We start from the raw sequence: 19,770 nt of genomic DNA on the forward strand, positions 1-19,770 counted from the left end.
CCAACTGAAACGTGTAATCCTGTATCTTTCAGAAACAGGTATCAGAACCAGCATTAACCATGTCTATGTTGTAGTTATCAATAGAAAACCAAAAAATAAGACAAAAATGTTTCATACAGACAAAACGGTTTTGAAACCTGGTCTGAATTGGTCTAAAAACTGACCAGATTTGTCGCCTAATAATTTGTTACATTTCTAAAATTCCATTTCCACCCAAATAATCATTAGAACAGGAGGAAGCCTTTCAGCCCCTTGAGTGTTTCACCATTCAATAGATCATTGCTATTTTGTACCTCAACTCCATTAACCCGCTTTTGCTTCATATCCCTTGATACCCGTGCCGAACAAAAAGGTAGCGATTTTGGTCTTGAAAATTTCAATTGACCCATCATCCACAACCTTTTGGTGGAGAGAATTCCAGATTTCCACTACCCTTTGTGTGAAAAAGTGCTTCCTGATCTCACTCCTAAGTGGCTAAATTCCAATTTTAAGGTTATGCCCCTTGTCTTGATTTCCCTACACCAAACAAAATAGTTTCTCTGTATCTATTCTATCAAATTCCTTTATCATTTTAAAGACCTCGATTAGATCACCCCTCAACTTCTAACCTCGAAGGAATATATACCAATTTTATGCAACCTGTACTCATAATTTAACTCTTTAAGCCCTGGTATAGTTCTGGTGAATATGCGCTGTATAGGGGATAAATAATTCAGATTCGAGAAATTTTATCATTAAAGTTAAATTTCCCCGTAGCTCCAGTTGTCGAGCACTGATAAAATCTTTGCAGATGCCACCAGGAAAAACTATCCAGAGTTAGGTGGCTATTATACACATGGGCAATTGCAGAATTAAAGGTAAAAAAAATACAATATCTCAATTGAACATTGAGTTAATTACTTACTTTTCTTCCTGCCTTGCAGATGTTATGGTGGTTAGCAGGGATGTTACATTTACAGGGATTGAGGTGGTGGAATTCGACTGCAGACAGCCTGATGTTGATGTTGCGAGTAATCTTGTAAATTTATCAGCGGGTGGGTAGATTTGTGCAGCAATCCCTACCCATATGGAAAGTGCCAATCCGACAAACATCCCAACAAATGCACCCTGGCACAGATGAAGAAAATAAGAAAATGATTATTATTTGCAGGATTCATTTTATAGCAAACACAAGTGAAGCTATGGTTTGGAAATTTCTGGAGTCCCACATGGCTGCCAGAAGTGCGGTAGAATGGAACCGCCACCTTCCATGCTCAAGACTACAGATCTCGTCCTAAATCTTAGGACAGAATTATTTGCATAGTTGAGGCTGGCGGAAAGCACCTGTAAGGGGGCATTAGCAACATCTGCCCCGGCTCAAGTTGATCCACTTTTCTAAAGGTCCAAATTGGCAAATGAATTTTCTTTTGTTTAATCCAGTCTTCGGCTCCCACAGGAACCAATTCAAATTGACAAGGTAATCAATCCCCTCCAGAATCAATGACCTTATTCTAATAAAGGTTGAGGGCTGGCAGAAGGCTTCAAGCGAACTCACACAGATCTCAACTGGTGTGTGTTCCACTGAGGCTTTTTAAGGATATAGAGGTCAGAATTTTCCAATGATGCAGAGAACTCCTCCCGGCATGACCCCTTGGTGGACGGAAGATCCACATACAGCCTCTCTTGATCGGAATGTAAAATTCCAACCTAAATGGACATATCCCTTTAGATCTAGCTATTGCCACATAGTTGAAGACCACCACACATGGAAATGAGATTTATGCCAACTTCCAGTCCAGGAATTTCTGCATTGTGTTTTTATCAACATGCACTGGGTCATTTGGCGACGAGATAACTTAAGAACCTTCGCATGCAAAAATGAGCACAATTGGAATTCTGGAGAGATTCGTGGAGGGAGAGGACTGGACAGATTTTGTAGCTTGACTGGACTTCGTGGCAAACAAAATGGAGAAACCTACTGATGCAGTTAGGTGCAGGGCGGTCTTCCTCACGGTTTGCAGTCCGAAAAGCTATGGACTCAAAGAATCTTCTCTTGCCTGCAAGTCCAACGGACAAGGACTATGAGGAATTGTGTGCTCTGGTACATGACTATCTCAAACCAGAAGAAGGCATCATCATCTCACGATATCGATTCTACAAGCACGTTCGTTCTGAGGGCCAGGATGTGTCGGAATTCGTTGCCGACCTAAGACGTCTAACTGGACCATGTAAGTTCGAAAATGCGTTGGGAGACATGCTGCGGGACTTCTTTGTAATTGGCATCAACCACGAGGTGATCCGGTGTAAGCTACTGCCGGCGGAAACGCTGGACTTGAGCAAGGCCATCACAATTGCTCAGGCATGTATAACAACGGACAAGCACTTAAAGCAGATATCGGAAAACCAGAACTCGGCAAGTACTGTAAACAAGATTGTAACGCCGTTTGGCAGAGCTGCATATGGCAGGGCCTACTCGACTGCGTATGCGAAACCTGTGGCTGCTCAAAGTCCGTCATGGGAATGAATCCGATTTCACCGTGTTGGCGTTATGGGGGCAATCACCGGCCTCATCAGTGTCGGTTTAAACAGTACATTTGTAAAGGCTGTTTGAGATGGGGGCATCTCCAGCGCATGTGTCCGCAACTGAGTAAGCGTGCTGCGACACACCACATGGAGAATGACGACCAGTATAGCACGGATCCGGATATACAATCTGAGATACCAGAGGAGTAAGTGTATGGACTGTATTCGTTCCTAATAAAGAGTCGACCGATAATGATTAATGTGGAACTTAATGGTGAGCGGGTACCGATGGAATTGGACACAGGTGCGAGTCAATCAATAATGAGCCAGAGAACATTCGACAAGTTGTGGGATACTAAGGCTGTGAGGCCTAAGCTGAGTCCAGTCAATGCCAAGTTGCGTATGTACATTAAAGAACTCATAACGGTGATTGGCAGTGCAGTAGTTAAGGTGTCGTATGATGGTGCGGTTCATGATTTACCGTTATGGATTGTTCCAGGCAATGGTCCAACGCTGTTTGGCAGGAATTGGCTAGAAAAAAATCAAATGAAATTGGAACGATATCAAAGCGTGGTCATCGGAGGATGATACTCTATGTGCTCAAGTGCTGATCAAGTTCCCCTCGCTGTTTCAACCAGGCATTGGCAAATTCGCAGGAGCCAAGGTGCAGATCCATGTGGACTCAGATGCAAGACCCGTCCATCATAAAGCTCAGACGGTTCCATACATGATGAGGGAGAAGGTCGAAATCGAACTGGACAGACTCCAGCATGAAGGGGTCATATCATCGGTCGAATTTAACGAATGGGCCAGCCCCCTTGTTCCTGTGTTGAAGAATGATGGCACTGTCAGGATTTGTGGAGACTACAAGGTTACGATCAATCGAGTTTCGAAACAGGATCAATATCCATTAGCGAAGGCTGATGACCTGTTTGCCGAGGGGAAGTCATTCACTAAACTGGATCTGACGTCGGCCTACATGACACAGGAGCTGGTCGAGACATCAAAGAAACTTACGTGCATCAACACTCATAAAGGACTGTTTATCTACAACAGGTGTCCTTTCGGAATTCGCTTGGCTGCAGCCATATTTCAGAGGAACATGGAAAGTCTACTGGAGTCCGTCCCTAGAACTTTCGTGTTCCAAGATGACATCCTGGTCACAGGTCGTGACACCGCCGAACATCTGAACAACCTGGAAGAGGTTCTACATTGTCTGGACAACGTGGGACTCAGACTGAAACGTTCGAAGCGCATCTTCATGGCACCGGAAGTTGAATTCCTGGGGCATCAGGCCTACGGACTCGAAAATCAAGGCCATCAAAAATGCACCCAAGCCTCAGAATGTGACGGAGCTGTGTTCGTTCCTTGGTCTACTCAGCTACTTCGGTAATTTCCGACCGAGATTGAGCACCTTATTAGAGCCACTGCACATGCTGCTAAGAAAAGGCGACAACTGGGTTTGGGGTGCGTCTCAAGACAGAGATTTTGAGAAAGCTATTAATCTGCTTTGCTGTAACAAGCTGCAGGTACATTGTGATCCGTGTAAGTGTGCTTTGTCATATGGAGTTGGTTGCGTGCTCCAACAAGCTGATGAGTCAGGTAATTTGTCAAAGGCGGAAAGAGCCTACAGCATGGTAGAAAAAGAAGTATTAGCCTGTGTGTATGGGGTTAAAAAGATGCATCAGTACCTGTTTGGTCTTCGGTTTGAACTGGAAACAGATCACAAGCCACTCATTTCATTGTTTTCGGAAAACAAACGTATCAATACCAATGCATCGTCCCGCATCCAGAGGTGGGCGCTGACATTATTTGCCTATGATTATGTAATTCGCCATAGTCCTGGCACTGTTAGTCATGGATGCTTTTGAAAGTGAAGGAACCCCTGTCACGACTCAACAAGTTAAGACCTGGACCAGCCAGTTGTGAAACGTTGTGTCCTTAGTGGTGATTGGTCTGCCATGGTGATGGATGATGAGACCAAACCTTACAACTGTCGCAAAGACGAACTATCCATTCAGTCAGATTGTTCACTGTGGGGTAATCGTGTTGTTATGCCTAAGAAAGGCAGAGAGAAATTTGTACATGACCTACATAGCACTCATCCCGGTATTGTCATGATGAAAGCCATTGCCAGGTCTCATGTATGATGGCCTGGAATTGACTCTGATCTGGAATCATGTGTGCATTAGTGCAACACTTGCATGCAGCTAAGTAAAGCAACAGCGGAATCGCCGCTAAGTCTGTGGTCGTAGCTATCTAAACCATGGTCCAGCATCCATATCGACTTTACAGGTCCCTTCCTGGGAAAGATGTTTTTAGTTACGGTGGATGCATATTCCAAGTGGATAGAGTGTATAATCATGTCATCCAATACATCCACAGCTACCATTGAGAGCCTTCGTGTCATGTTTGCCACTCATGGTCTGCCCGACATCGTTGTAAACAACAACGGACCTTGCTTCAAGAATTTCAAGAGCTCATGAAACTCAATGGTATCAAACATGTGAGGTCAGCACCATTCAAACCCACATCTAATGGTCAAGCAGAGCGTGCGGTCCAAATCATCAAGCAGAGTATGAAATGTGTATCTCAATGTTCACTGCAGACTCGCTTGTCACGCATATTGCTTAGTTACAGGACAAGACCCCACATCTTTACCAGGGTCCCCCTGCTGAACTATTGATGAAGAGAGGTCTCAAAACCAAGCTCTTTCTTGTCCACCCTGACTTGAACGATCATGTTGAATACAGACGTCAGTGGTATCATCGCGCTGCCGTGTCACGTGACATTTCTTTAATGATCCTGTGTATGTACTAAATTATGGTCAAGGTCCCAAGTGGATCGCCGGTACTGTTACGGCCAAGGAGGGTAACAGAGTGTTTATCGTCAAGCTCAAGAATGGGCAGACATGCAGGAAACATGTCGATTAGATAAAGCTGCGCCACATCGATGAACCTGAACAGTCTGAGGAAGACACAATCAATGACCAACCAACCTACCCTCAGTCATCAGGGAACTCCACGGTCATCAATGAATCTGGACTTTCAATCCCTGACATGGTCATTGCCACTCCCATCAGATCGGCTACCCAGCCCCCAGTCATAACAGACTCAGAACGCTCACCCAAGGCTGGCGTTGAACTGAGACGATCAGCTCGGGAGCGGAATGCCCCGGAGCGACTCAATTTGTAAAAAGACTGTTACTAATATCTTAAAGGGGGATATTATCATGTATGTATGCTTGGGGTTACTAGCCACCAGGTGGCGTGACAGTCGGAGGTCATTGGGCTGTACGCACATGCGTGCAGCCCAGGTATAAAAGGCAAGCCATCATGTAATGTATTCACTTTGGGCCCTAATAAAGCAGAGCCAGGTTTGTACCTGTGTTAGTTTACGGTATTCAGTCTATCGAGATATTACACACATAACAAAGGCCATAGCTGCTGCACCTGTAGCAAGGAGGACAACCCGTTTCTCAGATGCCGAGCTGGAAGCACTCATGCAGGCTGCGGAGGGAAGGAGGCGAGTCCTGTACCCCAATGCTCCTGACAGATGTAACTAAGCAGAGTAAAACGTTTAGTATCTCTCTGGTCCTGCCAGGTGATCCTTTAAATCTCCAGGGCTTCAGTTTAACATGTCAGTCCATAGAACACAATCCTGGCCAATTGCATGGCACAGATGATATTCCTGAGGTCCCAGCAGCATTGTAACGTATGGTATATCTCTTAAGCGTTGCATTATTTAAAACGTTTTCTATTTAATTTCATTAACCGGATTTAGCCTTCAGTAAGGATACCTAAATTTAAAATCCTACGTTCGTGCTCACTTCCTGTCCAGTCAAACCTTACTGACAGTTATCACATTGATGTCACACCCTTTCTGCCGTGATCTCTGACTGTAATCGCTCAACCATTGGTGGCCATGCCTTCTGTTGCCTAGGCCCCAAGCTCTGGAATTCCCTGCCTAACCTCTCCGCCTCTCTTTCCTCTTTCAAGACGCTCCTTAAAACCTACCACTTTGACCAAGCCTTTGGTCATCTGCCCTGATTTCTACTTATGCGGCTCGGTGTCAAATTTTTATTGCATAAACTCCTCTGAAACGCCTTGGGGCATTTCACTACGTTAAAGGCGCTATATAAATACAGATTGTTGTTGTTATTGACACAAGCAGACCGACTCAGGAAGTGTTTACAAATGCATGGAGAGAGCTAGCTGTGGAGGTCTAGGGACCTCCATTCCTGATCGCACCGCCACCCAATGCCGATAAAGGATGAACGACATCATTCGTCTGATGAAAGTCAGTACCTGTTCCACCAACTGCTGACCTTCCATCTGCAACCTCTCCTTCATCCTTCTCTCATTTCACACCTTTACTGTAGAGTCACTGAAGCAGCATTTCATTGTTCAAGCCTATATATATATATATATGTGTGTGTGTATTCTCTCAATTAAGGCTCCCTTTCATGTCACAGTTACAGCTGCATGTCAGGGACACACACTTGTGCACTCATTTCTGATGCCTCATGACACAGCTACTCAGCAACTATTCTTTGTTTTGCAGGCCAAGGTTGTGCACAACCGAATGGAGCAAACATAAGAACATAAGAAATAGGAGCAGGAGCAGGTCATTTGGCCCCTCGAGCCTGCCCCGCCATTCAATAAGATCATGGCCGATCTGATCCTGGCCTCAACTCCACTTCTCCACCCACTCCCCATAACCCTGGACTTCCTTATCATTCAAAAATCTGTCTTTCTCCACCTTAAATACATTCAATGACCCAGCCTCCACCGCTCTCTGGGGCAGAGAATTCCACAAATTTACAACCCTCTGAGAAAAGAAATTCCTCCTCATTTCTGTTTTAAATGGGTGACCCCTTATTCTGAAACTATGCCCCCTAGTTCTGGATTTCTCCATGAGGGAAAACATCCTCTCTGCATCTACCCTGTCAAGCCACCTCAGAATCTTACATGTTTCAGTAAGATCACCTCTCATTCTTCTATACTTCAAGTATAGCCCCAACCTGCTCAACCTTACTTCATATGACAACCCCTTCATCTCAGGAATCAACATCGTGAACCTTTTCTGAACTGCCTCCAATACAAGTATATCCTTCCTTAAATAAGGAGACCAAAGCTGTATGCAGTACTCCAGATGTGATCTTACCATCGCTCTGTATAGTTGGAGCAGGACTTCCCTGCGTTTATACTCTATCCCCCTTGCAATAAAGGCCAGCATTCCATTTGCCTTCCTGGTTACTTGCTGTACCTGCATGCTAACTTTTTGCATTTCATGCACAAGGACCCCCAGGTCTCTCTGTATTGCAGCATTTTGTAATCTCTCCCCATTTAAATAATAATTTGTTTTTTTATTTTTCCTACCAAAGTGGATAACCCCACATTTTCCCACATTATAGTCCATCTGCCAAATTGTTGCCCACTCACTGAGCTTGTCTATATCCCTTTGTAGATTCTTTGTGTCCTCCTCACAACTTGCTTTCCCACCTATCTTTGTATCATCAGCAAATTTGGCTATGTTACACTCGGTCCCTTTATCCAAGTCATTAATATAAATTGCAAATAATTGAGGCCCCTGCACTGATCCCTGTGGCACCCCAGTTACAGTTTGTCAACCTGAAAATTACCCATTTATCCCAACTCTCTGCTTTCTGTTAGTTAGTCAATCCTCTATCCACGCTAATATATTACCCCCAATCCCATGAGCTTTTATCTTGTGCCTTTTGTGTGGCACCTTATCGAATGCATTCTGGAAATCTAAATATACGACATCAACTGGTTCTCCTTTGTCCACTCTGCTCGTTGCATCCTCAAAGAACTCCAGCAAATTTGTCAAACATGATTTCCCTTTCATAAAACCATGCTGACTCTGCTTGACTGCATTATGATTTTCAAAATGTCCCGCTGCTACTTCCTTAATGATGGACTCCAGCATTTTCCCAACAACAGATGTTAGGCTAAGGAGGACTGGTGGTGGAGAGGCTGAGCTTCAGATCCTTACACCTTTGAAGGAGAGGGTCCAGGTGCTAGTGGGCATGACCTCCTTGTGGCCTCCAGTACTGCTGATCCCACTGTGGGCAGCATGGGTAATTGAAGGCCCTCCTTTAATGCTATTTCCCTGAAAGCGCAGTGCCTACTGTACCATTCCTTCAGAAAGTGTGCAAGTTGCAGCCTCCATGCGTCAATTTCCTACCTCCCCCCTCACGGCAGCCCTTGTGCCATTTATGCTTGCAGATGAGAGGCTGAGTGAGAGCCAACGGGAGGGTCCTAGCACTGGTGCAAGTGGGAGGGCAATGCAGGATGACGGCCTTGAAGGCAGTAGCAGCCGAGGCCAAGGAGAGGGTGAAGTAGAGACTAAGAGGCGAGGCCTGGAGGACAGCCATCATCATTATAGGCAGTCCCTCGGAGTCGAGAATGTCTTGCTTCAAATCTAAAAGTGAGTTCTCAGGTGGCTGAAGATTCCAATACGGGAATTGCAGTCTCTGTCACAGGTGGGACAGACAGTGGTTGAAGGAAAGGGTGGGTGGGGAGTCTGGTTTGCCGCACGCTCCTTCCGCTGTCTGCACTTGGTTTCTGCTTGCTCTCGGCGACGAGACTCGAGGTGCTCAACGCTCTCCCGGATGCTCTTCCTCCACTTTGGGCGGAAATTCCCAGGTGTTGGTGGGGATGTTCCACTTTATCAAGGAGGCTTTGAGAGTATCCTTGAACCATTTCCCCTGCCCACCTGGGGCTCGCTTGCCATGACAAAGTTCCAAGTAGAGAGCTTGCTTTGGGAGTCTCGTGTTGGGCAGGTGGACGATGTGGCCCACCCAACGGATCTGATCAAGCATGGTCTGTGCTTCGATGCTGGGGATATTGGTCTGAGCGAGAACACTGATGTTGGTGCGTCTGTCCTCGCAATGGATTTGCAGGATCTTGCGGAGGCAGCGCTAGTGGTACTTCTCCAGCGTTTTGAGATGTCTGCTGCATATAATCCATGTCTCTGAGCCATATAGGAGGGCGGGTATCACTACTGCTCTGTACACCATCAGCTTGCTGCCGGATTTGAGGTCCTGGTCTTCAAATACTCTTTTCCTCAGGCGACCGAAGGCTGCGCTGGCAGATTGGAGGCGGTGTTGGACCTCGTCATTGACGTCTGCCCTTGCTGACAGTAGGCTCCCGAGGTATGACGGCCATGGCGATCCTGACACCCTGGAGGACATTGGGGGCTGGAGCCTGGATGAGAGCCTGGAGCCCACTTCATCTGTCGGTGCCATATCAGATGAGGCAGAGGAAGAGGGGGACAATGCTGTCAGCACCATGTCACTGCTTCCTACAGTCACACATGCCAGCTCAGATACTGGGAAGTATGCGGTCGGATCTATTAGACATAGCAGAGGGATCTGCACTGGGTGTTGCACCGAGGCCTAGCGGGCTGCAGCATGGTGACGGGCCATAGGGAACCTCTGGTGCCATCTTTCTGGGGGGCAAGTGCGCACGGGAGTTCTGCTAAAGAGGGCTCAGACGAGCCCATCGATGTTGGGGCTTATGAAAGAAGGGTGGAAGCCATGCATTCCCAGATGTTGGGGGCAGTGGCAAGAGTGCCGGACAGGCTGTCGGAAGTGGCCAGGAGCATGGAGAAGTCCACCTCCTACATTGTTGACAGCTCTGCACAGACCATGGAGCCCATCATTGCCAGTGTGCAGACAATGGTGGACTTCCAGAGAGACCGTGTGGAACCAGCTGTGATGCTGCAACTCGTTGGTGATGTGGCAGCTGCCATTACAGCATAGGCGCAAGGGAATGAGCGTATCAGTGCTGCTTTGGAGAGGATGGCCGCGGCCCTGGAAGCTCAGAATGCTCTTATGCAATCTGGGCAACAGGCCATGGAGCATCTTACTGCTGTCATCTCTGGTGCCTTTGAGACTGTGGCTGCTCTCATGTATTCTCAGCTGGATGCCACACGACACCTCAGTGTTGCTTTTGCTGCTGGGTCCACCATGGGCCACGGGGGACTTTCCGGTGTGGCGCCGCAGCACTGACCTGAGCTCCCTCAGATTGGTGCCGGTGGTAGTGTGCTGCCCCCGGGGAGTGACGCAGGCTCCGCGGGCCAGGATACTGATTATGTACTCTCTCAGGATCACATCATTCCTGACCCAAACCTGTCACTCCGCCATTGCCTCCAAGCATGGAGTTGCCCAAGCCAAGGCCGACTGAACCCTCCAAGTAGGGGGCTGACCAGTCTTCAGTCGGCCCTTCCAGGGCCAGAGCTGATCAAGGCTGTTGTGTCCTCACACACTACAGCAAATCAACACGAGGCACACACTGGAGACAAGGCCACTCTGTGACCTGTACCTTTATTCACAGGACCAAGAAGTGATGACCCTGCGTGGGACCTCCCTTTATATACCTGGATGACCAGGTGAGGAGTGTCTCCCACAAGTTCACCCCCTGTGGTCAAGGTGTGCATTTCTTATGTGTATACAGTGTACAGTGTTGTTACATGAAGGTTACAGTTATATGAAGGTTACAAACATGACAGAGGCTGTCCTAGAAGGACATCCATAGCTTCCACACAGGAAACGCAGCTGCCTTCCTAGACCCATGGGGCAGCCACAGGGGAGACACTGCGGCATAGAAGTAGAATAGGTTTGCGTAAGAGGTGTTATAAGGAGATGCACAAGGGTGAGAAATGATTTTGTGTATGTTTTATGCACTTTGCTTTTTTATGTAATAAATCTTTATTTTGTGTTCGGGAGGAGCGGCCAGCATCGCGAGACCTGAGCAGGCGAGGGACTTCAAAAGGGCGGCGGCAGTCGGAAGAGCCTGAGTTGGGAAGGAGCTATCTGCAGCAGCGACAGGAGTAAGGGACAAAAAGTAAAAAAATTCAAAATCGAAGTGTGACGTCACAGCCAAGCAGGTAACCTATAAGATTATGAGGGGGCTTGACAAGGTGGATGCAGAGAGGATGTTTCCACTGATAGGGGAGACTAGAACTAGGGGGCACAATCTTACAATAAGGGACTGCCCATTTAAAACTGAGAGGAATTTCTTCTCTCAGAGGGTTGTAAATCTATGAAATTCGCTGCCTCAGAGAGCTGTGGAAGCCGGGACATTGAATAAATTTAAGGCAGAGAGAGACAGTTTCTTAACTGATAAAGGAATAAGGGGTTATGGGGAGCGGGCAGGGAAGTGGACCCGCGTCCATGATCAGATCAGCCATGATCGTATTAAATGGCAGAGCAGGCTCAAGGGGCCATATGGCCTACTCCTGCTCCTATTTCTTATGTTCTAATATCTGAACAGGTGTATCATTTGATGGTGGGCAATGATGTCTGAAAGGACTCATTGGGATGGCCATGGAAAAGCAAAGATGAAGGGTGATGTGGGCATTAACTCATCGGAAATGAGTGGCAATGCACTTCCCTTGCAGGGTTGGGATAGCAATGTCGCCTCCTGGGTGGCTGGAGACACACATCCTGGTCCTCCTCCTCCTCCTGAGGCGGTACTGCTGGATCGACCTCCAGCGGCTGTCCTTAATGATTGCCAGATTGTGAAGCATGCAACAGGCGACCACGAGTAGGGAGACCCGCTCAGGCGAGTACTGCAGCACTCCACCAGAGCGGTCCAGCAACAGAACCTCTGCTTGAGGATCCCGATGCAGTGCTCAATTATGCACCTGATGCCGGAATGAGCACTGCTGTAAGCATGTTCGGCAGCCGTCCTGGGGTTGCGAAGGGGAGTGAGCAGCCAAGTGCACAGGGGATATCTCTTGTCACCTAGCAGCTATCCGCAATCCTGGTTTGGGCCCAAGAAGACGGAGAGCACACTGCTCTGGCGCAGGATGAAGGCATCGTGGCTGCTGCTTGGATACTGAGCATCAACTGCCATGATCTTGCGCTGGTGGTTGCACGCCAGCTGGATGCTGAGGGAGTGGAATCCCTTTCTGTTGATAAACATCTCAGCATGGGTTTGTGGCACCCTCAGTGCGACGTGTGTGCAGTCAATGGCACCCTGCACCCTGGGGAACTCCGCAATCTGCACAACTCCCATCTGTCGCTCCACCTGCTTCTCCCAGCCCATCGGGAAAGTAACGCATTGCAGTCTTCTCCTGTAGAAAGCATCTGTGACTTGATGGATTTAGCAATGGGCGGAGCACTGAGAGATGTCAAATATATCTGTAGTTGCAGACTGGAAAGAGCCAGTTGCGTAAAAGTTTAGTGCAATGATCAGTTTGGTTTCAACGCTCAGAGCTGTTCTCAACCTTGCCTGAGGCTGCAGATCTGGGCGCAGGAGATTGCACAGCTCCCTGAAGATGACCTTCCTGAATCGGAGCCTTTGCGGACATTGCTCATTCGGCAGCAGTCCATGAAGGAAAACTGATGGCGGTACACCCTTGCACGGTACGGCCTTCTTCCCCCAACTCTATGCTGGGCCCCTCCTATGGCAGCTGGCTGATTGACTTCTCCTTCATCCTCTTAATGCTCCTCAGCCTCTGCAGGCTGCTGCTGGCAACCATCTGCCTCATCGCCCACTATGTGGTGCGGGGGGTCAGCATACCTGACCCTCCTCCTCATGCCAGCTCCTTCCTGGCCAACTTCTCTGCCTTGAGGTCTGTGGCCATCTCCAGGCCCTTCTCTATGTTGGGCAGCCATGTCTGCTGCTTCCCTTGCCCGCTGTCTCTGGACCCATTGCTGACAGTGCCGCCTTCTCCTGCATGCCTTCCTGCCACGCACAATGGGCACAAGGTGTTCCCATGCTAGCATTGAGCCCATTGCCTCTGCAGCCTCAACCCTCACTATGAGGCCTCTGTGGAGTACGGATCGAGTAGTCACTGCCGATGTCAAAAGGGCAATTGAGAAACTCTTCACAAGTCCGCAAAAGTTTTCACTGTCATGTTTGTAACCTTCATGTAACTGTAACTTTCATGTAACAACACTGTACACTGTATACACCTAAGAAATGCACACCTTGACCACAGGGGGTGAACTTGTGGGAGACACTCCTCACCTGGTCATCCAGGTACATAAAGGGAGGTCCCACGCAGGGTCATCACTTCTTGGTCCTGTGAATAAAGGTACAGGTCACAGAGTGACCTTGTCTCATGTATGTGCCTCATGTTAATTTGCTGTAGTGTGTAAGGACACAACATTTGGCGACGAGAAATGGGAATTAATGACTCACGAGAATGGCCACCGGGAGCACAGAGGAACGGTACTGTGTTGGTGAGGACTGGGACGATTTCGTTGGGAGGCTCCAGCAGAGCTTTGTCACGAAGGACTGGCTGGGAGCGGCAGTGGCTGACAAGCGAAGGGCGCATCTACTGACCAGCTGTGGACCTAAGACATACGCGCTGATGAAAGACCTGCTCGCACCCGAGAAGCCGGCAGACAAAACCTTCGAGGAGCTCAGCAAACTGATCGATGAGCACCTCAAACCAGCGAGCAGTATACTCATGGCCCAACACCGATTCTTTATGCACCGACGTCGGGAAGGGCAGAGCATACCGGACTTCGTTGCGGACCTTCGGCGCTTGGCCAGCCTCTAAGTTCACAGACGCCTGCAGGGGGGAGATGTTACAGGATTCCTTCATTGAGGGCATTGGTCATGCCGAGATTTTTAGGAAGCTAATTGAGACCAAGGACTTGACCTTGGAAGCAGCGGCATTGATGGCTCAGACCTTCATGGCGGGGGAGGAGGAAAACAAGATCAAATACGCGCGCAACCCTGCTCCCAACGTGGCGATGGAGCAGGGAGTTAACATTGTAAATGTGACTCAGAACCCCGCAGGCAGGCAAGGGCAATTCAACACCACCCGGGCAACAACAGACTCTAGAGTGGGTCCTCAACAGAGACAATGGCAGGTTGAACGGACATTTACTCCATCACAAGGGACAATACATCCCATTGACACCCACTAACAGAGTGCTCAAGAGTAATCAAATAGACAATCAGAGAGGAATGCCTGGTAACAGCTCTTTTGTTCACAACAATCTCAGCTCATGCTGGAGGTGTAGGGGCAGACATGCTGCGAAGACCTGCAGGTTTCAACAATTTATCTGCAGAAATTGTAACTTCAGTGGACATTTAGCCAGAATGTGCAGGAAGCCCGCAGCAAGGCTGGTTTGCGAAGTGGATGAACCACAAGGGGGGTCTGCAAGGCAGAGTTATGCTTGGGACACAGCAATGGATGCTGAAGTTCAGCGGGTTCAGGTGGCAAACATCCAGAGCTCATACACAAAGATGCCACCTATGATGATAAGAGTACTGCTAAACGGCATCCCGGTACGCATGGAGCTGGACACAGGAGTCAGCCAGTCACTTATGAGTGTCCAACAATTCGAGAAACGATGGCCACTCAGAGCTAGCAGACCCAAACTAGAACGCATTGACACGCAATTACGGACGTACACGAAAGAGATCATCCCAGTGCTAGGCAGTGCATTGTTGGTGGTCACACACAATGGATCAGAGAACCAGCTGCCACTCTGGATTGTCCCAGGAAATGGTCCCGCACTTTTGGGAAGGAGTTGGCTAGCCAAGATGAACTGGAAATGGGGGGATATGCACGCCATTTCATCAGTGGGGCGAAGTTCATGCTCACAGGTCCTACAAAAGTTTGAGTCACTATTTCAACCTGGGACTTTCAAAGGTACCAAAGTAGTGATACGCATCACCACAGACGCCACACCATAAAAACAGAGCTGTGCCGTATGTGATGCGGGAGGAAATTGAGAGTGAGTTGGACAGGTTGCTAAGAGAGGGCATAATTTTGCCCGTTGAATTCAGCCCCATCGTCCCTGTTCTAAAAACGGATGGCTCGGTCAGGATCTGTGGCGACTACAAGGCCACCATCAACCGAGTGTCACTACAAGACCAATACCCGCTTCCGAGAGCGGAGGAACTTTTTGCCATACTGGCAGGCGGCAAGCTGTTCACCGAGTTGGACCTCACTTCAGCCTACATGACCCAGGAACTGGCTGAAGAATCCAAGCTACTGACCACCATCACCACGCACAAGGGGCTGTTTGTCTACAACAGGTTTCCGTTTGGCATTCGTTCAGCAGCCGCTATCTTTCAAAGGAACATGGAAAGCCTGCTCAAATCCATCCCTGGAACAATCGTATTTCAGGACGACATCCTTATCACGGGTCGAGACACCGTGGAACACCTCCACAACCTGGAGGAGGTGCTACGCTGACTGGACCGGGTAGGCCTGCAACTAAAGAATTCCAAGTGTGTGTTTTTGGCTCCAGAGGTTGAGTTTTTGGGCAGGAGGGTTGCTGCAGACGGGATCCAACCTACCGAATCCAAAACGGAGGCGATCCGTCGTGCACCCAGGCCCGGCAACACATTGGAGTTGCGTTCATTTCTGGGACTCTTGAACTATTTCGCTAATTTTCTGCCGAACTTAAGCATATTGTTGGAGCCACTACACGTGCTCCTGCGTAAGGATTGCGATTGGTTTTGGGGGGACTGTCAGGAATGGGCTTTCAATCGGGCGCGGAACCTGCTTTGTTCTAATAAGCTGTTGACCCTGTACGAATACCCTGTAAGAAATTGGTTTTGACATGTGATGGGGTTGGGTGCGTGTTGCAGCAGAGTAATGATGAGGGCCAACTCCAACCTGTGGCTTATGCTTCCAGGTCGCAATCCCAAGCAAAAAGGGGGTATGGGATGATTGAAAAGGAAGCACTCGCATATGTCTACGGGGTGAAAAAGATGCACCAGTACCTTTTTGGCAGAAGGTTCGAGTTAGAAACAGACCACAAGCCGTTAACATCCCTGTTATCCGACAGCAAAGCTGTCAATGCCAATGCGTCAGCTCGCATACAGCGATGGGCTCTCACGCTGGCTGCGTATGAGTACACCATACGGCACCAGCCAGGCACCGAAAATTGCGCTGACGCGCTCAGCAGGCTTCCACTGGCCACCATTGAGGGGGCAGCGGAGCAAAGCGCGGAGATGGTCATGGCTGTCGATGCCTTTGACAGCGCAGGCTCCCCCATCACAGCCCACCAGCTCAAAACCTGGACAAACAGAGATCCCTTCCTATCCCTGATTAAGAAATGTGTCCTGACTGGGGATTAGGCGCCCGCACACGGAGCATGCCCTGAAGAGGTCAGACCGTTTCCTAGACGGATGGATGAACTCTCGATCTAAGCCGACTGCCTACTATGGGGCAGCCGGGTAGTCATGACCCAGAAGGGAAGGGAAGCATTCATCAGGGAACTCCACAGCGAGCACCCAGGCATTGTGCTAATGAAGGCCATTGCCCGGTCACATGTGTGGTGGCCGGGAATTGATGCAGACTTGGAACACTGTGTTCGCAGGTGCACGACGTGTGCCCAGCTGGGCAAGCCCCCAGGGAGGCCCCACTCAGCCCGTGGCCCTGGCCCACCAAGCCATGGTCACGTATTCACGTAGACTACGTGGGCCCGTTCATGGGGAAAATGTTCCTTATTGTTGTTGATGCGTACTCGAAATGGATCGAGTGCGTCATATTGAATTTGTGCACGACATCCACCACAGTGGAGAGTCTGCGTGCGGTCTTTGCGACCCATGGCCTGCCGGACATCCTGGTTAGTGACAACGCCCCGTGCTTCACTAACTATGAATTCTGGGAGTTCATGTCGGGTAATGGCATCAAACATGTCAGGACAGCACCGTTCAAACTGGCTTCCAATGGCCAGGCGGAACGTGCGATCCAAATCATAAAACAAGGCATGCTCCGGATTCAAGGACCCTCCCTTCAATACCCCCTATCGCGCCTCCTGCTGGCCTACAGGTCCCGACTGCATTCACTCACGGGAGTCCCGCCAGTGGAACTACTCATGAAACGTACACTTAAAACTCGGCTGTCCCTCATTCATCCTGTTCTGTCAGACATTGTTGAGAGCAAGCGCCAGTCCCAAAATGAGTGCCATGCCCGTAACTCAAAGGGGAGATGTATAGAAATCGATGACCCTTTATTTGTTCTTAATCACGCTGTGGGGCCCGAGTGGCTTGAGTGACTGTAATTGGTAAAGAGGGGAATAGGGTCATAGTGGTCAGACTTAACAATGGACAGATATGCCGCAAGCATCTGAACCAAGTAAAAAAAAAAGGTTCAGCGTGGACACTGAGGAATCTGAGGAAAATCATGAGATGCTGCCCACACCACCGCCAGTGAACGAGCAACAAGAACATTCAGCAGCATGCACAGTCCCTGTGGTCAGCCCGGACAGGCCGGAATCACCACAGGTGACAAAGACGCATGCCAAGGCTCAACAACCAGAGCTCCAACTGCAGCGCTCCACGAGAGAGCGTTGACCGCTTGAAAGACTCAATCTTTGACCCAAAGACGTTGGGGAGGGGGGAGGTGATGTCATGTTTGTAACCTTCATGTAACTGTAATCTTCATGTAACAACACTGTACACTGCATACACATAAGAAATGCACACCTTGACCACAGGGGGCGAACTTGTGGGAGACACTCCTCACCTGGTCATCCAGGTATATAAAAGGAGGTCCCACGCAGGGTCATCACTTCTTGGTCCTGTGAATAAAGGTACAGGTCACAGAGTGACCTCGTCTCAAGTATGTGCCTTGTGTTGATTTAAAGTAGTGTGTAAGGACACAACATTCACAAGTCCGCAAAAGTTTTTACTAGTCCAAAAAATTTTGGTCCAAAAAAATGCGATTCAACCAACACTGTTTTCACCACCGCTGGCCGTGTCGAGCAGCCTGGTACAGTGTTCCAACACAAAAAGCTGTCACGGGCAACATCAGGCAGCACTTTTTATGGTGAACATAGCTACCGGGGCGGAGAGGCAGCGGTGCACTCTAATTATGTCATTACGATTGCATCCACAATACCGTGGCAGAAGTGGGGGGAGCAGGGTGGAAGTGAGCACCGCTGCAAAAACCTTAGAGGACAACTTCACTGGTGGCGGCCATTGGACTGGAAGTCGGAAGCCACTCGACTCCGCCACTTTCCGGCGGTAAGAGGCCTTATCAAAAGGCTGAATTTCAGCCCCCCTTGTGTGTAAACGCACGAAGCATGGGAAATAAGGTTGGTAAGCTTCAGGCGCAAACAGCCGCATGTAAATATGATGTTGAGCGATAACCGAGACCTGGCTCAAAAAACGGCAGGATTGGGTTTTAAATATTCCTGGATATAAGGTGCTCAGTAAGATAGGGAAGGAAAGAAGAGAGGTGGGGTGGCAGTATTGATTAAGGAAAATATTACAGTGTTAGAGAGAGAGGATGTCCTGGAGGGGTCAAGGACAGAATCTATTTAGTTAGAGTTGAAAAACACTATAAGGTGGATGCTCTTGGCCCCCAATCAGTGGGAAGGACATAAAGAGCAAATTTGCAGGGAAATTACAGAGAGGTGCAAGAGCTATAGAGTAGTGATAATAGGAGACTTTAATTATCCTAATATAGACTGGGATAGTAATAGTGTAAAAGGCAGAGAGAGGGATTAAAACTTTTGAAGTGTGTTCAAGAGAACTTTCTTGATCAGTATGTTTCTGGCCCAATGAGGAAGGAGGCATTGCTGAATCTGGTTCTGGGGAATGAGGTGGGCCAGGTGGATCAACTGTCAGTGAGGGATATTTAGGGAACAGTGATCACAGTAGAAGGTTTAGATTAGCTATGGAGAAGGACAGGGAGCAATCTAGATATTTAATTGGAGGCAAATTTAAGTGGGTTGAGAACAGATCTGGCCCATGTAAATTGGATTCAAAAACTAGCAGGCAAAACTGTAATCAAACAATGCACTGCCGTTAAAGAGGAGAGGGCCAAAATTGCTCCTTTTGATTAGAGTTGAGGCGGTCACGGGTCGGTAAGCACTCACCGCTCGGTCGGCGCCGACGAGCTGCCATTTTGAAAATTGCCTTTGTGGATTTTCCTGGCAGAGAATATCTCCACTCTGCCCATGTTGCCGCCCCGTTGACCCCTTACCAACTGGCGGCGACCCCCTTTCTGCTCCGCATGGGAAATTGCCCCACAGGAGTGGATCGGCCGCCGGTCAGTGCCACTGACAGCTTTTCCCGGCGGGAAGCGTCTTGTGGCTGGGCGGCAGGTCTGGGGAGGGCACACTGCCGTGGCCACCATTTTGTTTTAATTATCGGCCAACTGCCAGGTCGACTCGACAATGGTCGCCACGGGCTCAGCCGGGCCACCAACCGGCAGCCTGGTACCACCTCTTGGGTACCGGGCCACTGGCCTGGCCAAAACCCTCCCTGGTGGCCCAGTGTTTGCCACTAAAGTGGCTGCAGAGTTCGCA

The 19,770-nt window shown here is 48.9% G+C and overlaps 1 protein-coding gene across 2 annotated transcripts in view; it reads right to left on the reverse strand.

Moving 5' to 3' along the window:
• LOC139226842 (sodium-coupled monocarboxylate transporter 1-like) overlaps nucleotides 1-19,770 on the reverse strand; it is a 152,386-nt gene that overhangs the window by 16,716 nt on the left and 115,900 nt on the right. For both annotated transcript variants that reach the window (XM_070857910.1, XM_070857911.1), the window contains exon 14: nucleotides 905-1,107. In XM_070857910.1, coding sequence (XP_070714011.1) covers nucleotides 905-1,107 — 203 coding nt within the window. The remainder of the gene's footprint in view (nucleotides 1-904; nucleotides 1,108-19,770) is intronic.

The sequence above is a fragment of the Pristiophorus japonicus genome, chromosome 16 (genome assembly GCF_044704955.1).
Source record: "Pristiophorus japonicus isolate sPriJap1 chromosome 16, sPriJap1.hap1, whole genome shotgun sequence".
Taxonomy (NCBI): domain Eukaryota; kingdom Metazoa; phylum Chordata; class Chondrichthyes; family Pristiophoridae; genus Pristiophorus; species Pristiophorus japonicus.